The 6,719-nt window shown below is 36.4% G+C and overlaps 1 protein-coding gene across 1 annotated transcript in view; it reads left to right on the top strand.

The window, feature by feature from the left end:
* LOC108790356 (metabotropic glutamate receptor 4-like) overlaps positions 1-6,488 on the top strand; it is a 119,090-nt gene extending 112,602 nt beyond the window's left edge. Inside the window, exons 4-5 of the mRNA XM_018560594.1 lie at positions 6,187-6,322; positions 6,401-6,488. Coding sequence (XP_018416096.1) covers positions 6,187-6,322; positions 6,401-6,488 — 224 coding nt within the window. The remainder of the gene's footprint in view (positions 1-6,186; positions 6,323-6,400) is intronic.
* The last annotated feature ends 231 nt before the right edge of the window (positions 6,489-6,719 follow it).

The following is a 6,719-nucleotide window of genomic DNA, read 5'->3' as shown; positions in this document are numbered from 1 at the left end:
CGCCGTGCCGTGCGGAGACCCCCCCCGCCACCCCTTTGAAGGGGAGGAGAGCCGCCGCAACTCCTCCCACAAACACGGCCAAGATCCCTTGGCCTATTACTTATTTTCACATGTTGCATTTCTATGCCCCAGATAACATAAAATGTCTAACAAATATACTTTATTACAATTTTCTTACACCCACCATGCAACCTAGAAAAATACCATTGGCGGTAGTCGGCAATGAAGACCAAGATTAAAATTTAAGAGGTACATTTTTTTTCATATGCAATTTGTAATGATATAGGGTAAATTATTACCTTATGTTGTTCTTCCATTTTGATTAAAAATATTTACTTTCACGTGTTGCATTTCTATGCCCCAGATAAAATGAAATGTCTGACAAATATACTTTTATTAAAATTTTCTAACACCACACGATGTAAGAAATTGCTGGCTTAAATATCTTTGTTGTTAATAATATTGTAATGCTCTAAACTGATCCTGGCAAAAAATAGTCAGATGTTTTATTTACTATTGCATTTAACTGTTAGAAGCAGCTTTTAGGAGAGGCTGTTTATGAATAACTAAATGAATGTTGTTTATTATATTACAAATGTCGTACAATACAATTATATTGCTTGTGGTATTTTGACCTTACATAAGTGGTACTGAGAGTTTATGGAAAAATATTTTTGATTCAACGCATACATTGAAATCATAGGTAAAAAAAGAATCAAAAGTGCTGCTTAAACTTTCTTTTTTGTTGCCTTTTGTCTGGTAATTTGTAATAAATCTGAACACTCTGTTTGAGGTTCCTACAAGGTTCCCTCACTGCTTTGAATGTGACCCACCACCAACATTGAAGGTCTGCACAGAAACAGAAATATTATTCACAAATGTATATATAGTTTGCACGCCATCTGAGGTTCCAAGCATACATACTTACATACTTACATGCAAACAATCCCATTTTCAACGAGCAACCATACCTTTCAACAAACAATTCTACAAATTACTACAACATAAAGTGTGCATGATATCTGCTTACAGCAGAGCCTGATTATGCCAGGAAATAGGTCTCTGCTGGATGGGGAACTAGAATCCTGTATTGCTTCTACGTAGACAAAAACTCAACTTTAGTATAACCTCCTGATAGTTAACAAGTAATAGAGATTTTACCTGTAGGGAGGGTTACATGGGAGAATGGAGGGATAGACAGATGCACAGATGGATGATTGATGAACACATGGGTGTTTATGTAGAGAGAAGAAGTAAATTTGGAAGAAATGAGGGATTAAAGCATACATGGATTATACATTTATGTACATGTGCTTTTTTAAAAGAAAAAGAGAAGGGAAAGTATTTAGGACATGTGGCAGGTGCTTATTTATCCATTGCTATCTAGATAGAAATATAGCATAACAGAGTTGCCAAATGTGAACTAGAAATATGGACACAGGGATAAAGAGCAAAATAAATGCCTATGCTAAACAGGTGATATGTTGTATAATATATCTATTTCCCTCTTAATTCTTCAGAGAAAGCTAGGACCATGGCTAACTATGGATGTAGATGATTTTCCAATTCAAAGTTCAAGTTGATTAAGGTAATAGAAATATATAGGATCGTGATGTTTAGCATCACTATCAGTACTACCAGGTACCTGATTACAGGGTTTTGAGATTTAAGAAAGCTTATAAACTAAGGTTGTTCATGTTCAGGGAAATGCTAAATTTGCCCTGAACATTGTGGATTTGGTTCTTAAAAGCTAGAAGAGAACATCTGTGATGCTGGAGTGCACTGAATTTGGTGCAATAAATTAGGCACGTACAGTATAAGTACATCTGCATGCTCTTTTGAAGCCCTGGTCCAGACCTCAGTACATGTCTGTAAAACAGGGTTGTTTACACGTGTGGTGAACTCTTTCTCAAACAATTGATCTCTACATAGCTACCTCCTCATGTATCACTTGCCCCTCCCTCTTAGATTGTAAGCCCTCACAGGCAAGGCCCTCCTTACAATCTTGTCTTGAATTGTATTGTAATTATGTCTTACCTATATTGTAAAGCACTGCGCAAACTGTTGGCTCTATATAAATCCTGTATAATAATAGTTGTTTCATATATAGGCACATCTGACGCGGGTGTTTGCATTTTGTATGTGCATGTACATGGGGGCAGGGAGCTTTAAACATTTTTTTAAATTTTTTTTATTCATTTACTTTATTTAAATGTATTTATTTATTTAACTTTTTTTACACTTAACTTTATTGCTATTAAATAAATATAAAATGTATCTCTTTTATGGTCATGGCCCTATCTTTCTAATTCACAATATCTAAAAGAAGGAATGCTTTCACATTACTCAGAACATCCTCCTGCAACATCTCAGCGATTGCATATGTAAATAATTCAATTGACTCCTCATAGCCAGTTTGTGGAGCTATGGCTGGATTAGCAGAAGAAGAGGGCCCATTTTGCAGACAACTGGTTGATCTGTGCCTGAAAGGAGGAAGTAGAGGAATAATTTTCCAACTACCCCCTGCATGTACTGTGGCTGTATAGCAGAGACACTCTTTGTTAAAAAAAAAAGGTAGATGTTCCCTGCTTCTAGATGGTGTGGCCCAACCACTGGTTTGTAATACAGAACCCGCTTGACCCCTATTACCTCTGTGTGCAGAACCTTTGTTTCTCAGTTTAGGCCTGCCTGACATTTGCATTTAATAAAAGGGATTGATAACATTTTATGGCAATATAAACAATAAAAATTAAAAAAAACCTCAATAAAAAAATTGTAAGGGTTCTCCAGCTGCTCCTACAGTTGTTGCTGTCACATACATAAATATAGCCCTAAAATGGACTGTTTGGTCTCCAAACTGTGAACACAGTGGGGTAAACAAGAATATGTAGCCAACCATACTGCAATACACTGTAAAGGTGTGCGCAATATAGCACAATATAGGGACTAACTCTTCGTACACAGACTGTCAGCTCTCCCTAAACTGCTCCATTGCTCACTGACATATGGCTGCTGGATACCCACAATTATATAGTGAGGGGGCTGGCACATATAAAAGCCCTTATTACTGGCTATTCTAACCACGCTGACCACAGTTGAAAGGTCAGGTAGAGAATAATGGAGCCTTTAAAATTCAGTCTGCCGCCTTTAAAATTCAGTCTGGAGAACCTCTGCAGAAATTCACCAGAACTGCAAACCTTGAACCTCCCAGATATGTCGTAACCCTGACCCTCATCCCTAGCACTGGGTGTTGGCCAATTACTGAGTATAAAACTAAAAAATGCTATGGTGTAATTACAGAGAGTTTAGCAAGCCAGGGTGGATTTAAACCTACTGTACCTACAGATAGTATTACTATGGCAGCATATTAAATAACATTCAAAAAATACCAGGGTTTACCAGATATTATCCTATTATTATAATTCTGATACTAGTCTAATAGTTAGCCAGGTGTCTGTTTATCCTCAAAGTGCAGAAAAAATAAGCTTTATTCTGGTCCCTGTCAATTCCATGTCAGATTATTTATTTGAATAGTCACTCTATTGCGTAAAGTCAGTAATGATAGAAGGTATTAAATGGACAAGTCTAATGGTCATTTTTTGGCCAATATAAGAATACTTTTGACCCTTTGTTTAGAAGCAGTATGTCAGGTATATATAAAGAAATCTGTAAGTATTCCAGATAGATAAATACAGTGTTCATTTGCCTACTATCTTGTAGGTTTTTATCGCATGGTTTCTTGGACAGCCATATTTCAGGCCTTATTAGCATTTTTTGTTTGTATATCTGGAAACTCCCATGCAGTGAAAGAGTAATTTCATTGGCATGCACAATTTCTTTTCCCACAGGCTCTAAAAACAACATGCTGGTTAATTTTCATCAAGGGAATACAAATATATCTTACTCTGAGCAGAGATTATTGTAAGAAACACCAACACATTTATATAAAGCAAACATGTACTGTATTTTTTCCTAGCAATAAGGGACTCGCACACTGAATGCGTACATGTAACTTAAACGGGATATATCGTTTCTCAGCAATTTTTTAGATACAATAGTATGGTAAAAGCCACCAACTTGATGCAAAAACTGTTATCAATGTGTGCTAGTGTTTTTTAAGTTATTTATTTGTATAGTTTGTAATTATATTAAGGGGGGTGATAAGTGTAGATATATTTTGCAGCAAAAATCCTTTTGTTTTCTCTCACATATGATTGGGTATTAAAGGTTAACACAGCTCTACCTTTTTTACTTATATGCACTTTGCAAAGTGAGCTGCTGCTGTTCCTTTAGTAAATGGAAAACAATGCACCCCCTATCTGGCTGATATATCCACACATACAATTACAAAGATATAGACGAGCAAGCATGTAAAATGTAAAGGCCACAAAAAATACTTAAAGGTAAAGACTTTAATATCTCAACATACATTATGTACAATTTGAAAACACACTATATCTTTAAGCAGATTAGGCCATGCTAGATCACTCTAAAATGTTCACAATATGGAGTGACAAGAACTAAATATTACTGTTGTTGAAAAATAACACTAATCCGATTATGAGATGATTGTATATACTGCTCTGTAGCTAAAAACCAAGGGCCAAATGGAGTTGTTTATATTTGGATATATGCTGAATTACTGTTAAAGATCCATCTAACCTTTGATATAGTTGAGTGGCCTTAACTGTTGTCATATGACCAACAATTAAATTGAATCTGACTTGGCCTGGACCTTTTTCAGTTAACACAATGTAGATACCACATGTACCTGTTTTAGTCTTCCAATTGAGATTAAAGCGCATCTAAAAATATTTTATTAATTTGTATTGAATCTCTTGCAAGCTTTTCTAGTTGTCTGTGCCCCCACTGAGGAAATTCACATTTGCCGTTTCTCCTGAAGACTTTTGTCACCAGGTGCTTGCACTTCAACATTACTGTTGCTTTAGAAATGTTTAACCTAGGTCATGTTCTCTTTAAACTAGCATACATGAATTACGCACATTGACAGATTATACTTTTTAGCGCTTGTACATGTTGTATGTTTCAATAACAGCATTGCTGTAGCACAAAGAGCTAACTGTACAGAACATAGTAAATGTAAAGAACAATAGCTAATGAATTGATAAGCAAAATGTCCTTAATGTGTTTTGAAATATGTGCAGGTATGACAGACCGAAATGTGTAATTCATTATGTTGTGTTGGACCTGTGTAAGAATCCCCATTACTTTTAGTTTGATAGGCACCATGTTGGGTCAGATGTTCACGGCAGAAATAACAGAACCTTCTCTGGCAACAATTTAAAGAAATGTAACAATACAAAAGCCTGTCACCTAAGAAATATTGCAAGCACAGAGACCACTACATGAACCAGGTATCAGCTGTTGGCTGTGGTCTTTGGTGGACTCTGTATTTGCAGTATTTATTTTATTTGGTAACTGTTACATGGCGCATTCCTAATTTTTTCATTATGAGGCAGTGAAAATTGAGCTTGAGAAACGTGAAAGCTCGAGCTTGAGAGCACCAGGACTCAGAAAATGCTCCTTGGACATTAGGAAAGGGCAATAAGAGCCCTGTTTTCAATCTTATACTTTACATGCATTTGTTCAAGACCTGACAATTGCCCTGCACAATCATTCCCACAATAGAAAACAATCTGGTTATATAACTTCATCTTTAAGATGTGTATTAATAAAGTAGCAGTTCTGACTTATACCAGTCACTGACAGTCGCATTGACAGTTATTGATTGCCACCTGTAAATGCTTGGTGAAAGTCACTTTCACTGCTTTGCTCTGTGTATCAGTGCATGTACTGCCTCAATTGTGACCCATGTCTAGTTTTGTTATGAAGCGGTGTATGGCTAGCTCTGCTAAAAAGTCAGTTGCCTGACTATTGGTTCAGGTGGCTTGCCCTATGAATGTGTGGGCACATTGAAGCTTTGAATTCCTCATAGCTTGATCAGCTTGACACACTAACTTGTTGAGAAAAAAAAATGCACCCTTAATGAATGACAAACAGGAGCTTTTGAAAACAGAAATGTATTGGCTCTGTGTTTTTAGGCTTTAGTTGCTGTAAGCCGTGTGCTTTTTAAAAAGATTGAAAGTATTTTTTATGTACCGCAGTATGCTTTATCAGCTTGCAACATAGATAGTACAGATAACAGACTTGTGTTTTTATCTACAGGAAGCTTGTGTGTAGCACAATCAGTTAAAATCCCACGAGAGCCAAAAGCGGGAGAATTTGATAAGATAATTCGGCGTCTGCTGGAGACATCTAATGCTCGTGCTGTCATCATCTTTGCCAGTGAAGACGATATCAGGTGAAGGATTTCGGATTGCTTTTTCTAATGGATAATCAGAATAAACAGAGTAATCTTGGTATACTGCATACCATACAGGGAATATGTGGTTGTTGCTTCTGTTAATGATCAGCTGCTGTATATGAAATTTAGACTGTTGGAGACCATGCACATCATGCTGGCCTAAATGTTCTAGGATAAGTTTTTTTCCCCATAATCATAGAGAAATCTGCCTTCCTATCCTTGTGCCACTAAACCTGTCATGAAATGTGTCTTGTGTTGCAGGTGTCCTACCTTTTTGCTTTTTACTATTTACCTTACAAAATAGTAATAGGTAGGTAATTGTGCATTACGGTTAATACATACTTCAGAGAAAAATTACATGCACCCAGGAATTGCTTGATTTTCATGCACAAGT

Source organism: Nanorana parkeri, unplaced genomic scaffold (genome assembly GCF_000935625.1).
Source record: "Nanorana parkeri isolate BGI_ZX_2015 unplaced genomic scaffold, ASM93562v1 scaffold468, whole genome shotgun sequence".
In the NCBI taxonomy this organism is placed as follows: domain Eukaryota; kingdom Metazoa; phylum Chordata; class Amphibia; order Anura; family Dicroglossidae; genus Nanorana; species Nanorana parkeri.
This window is presented reverse-complemented; position numbering and strand designations above follow the sequence as displayed.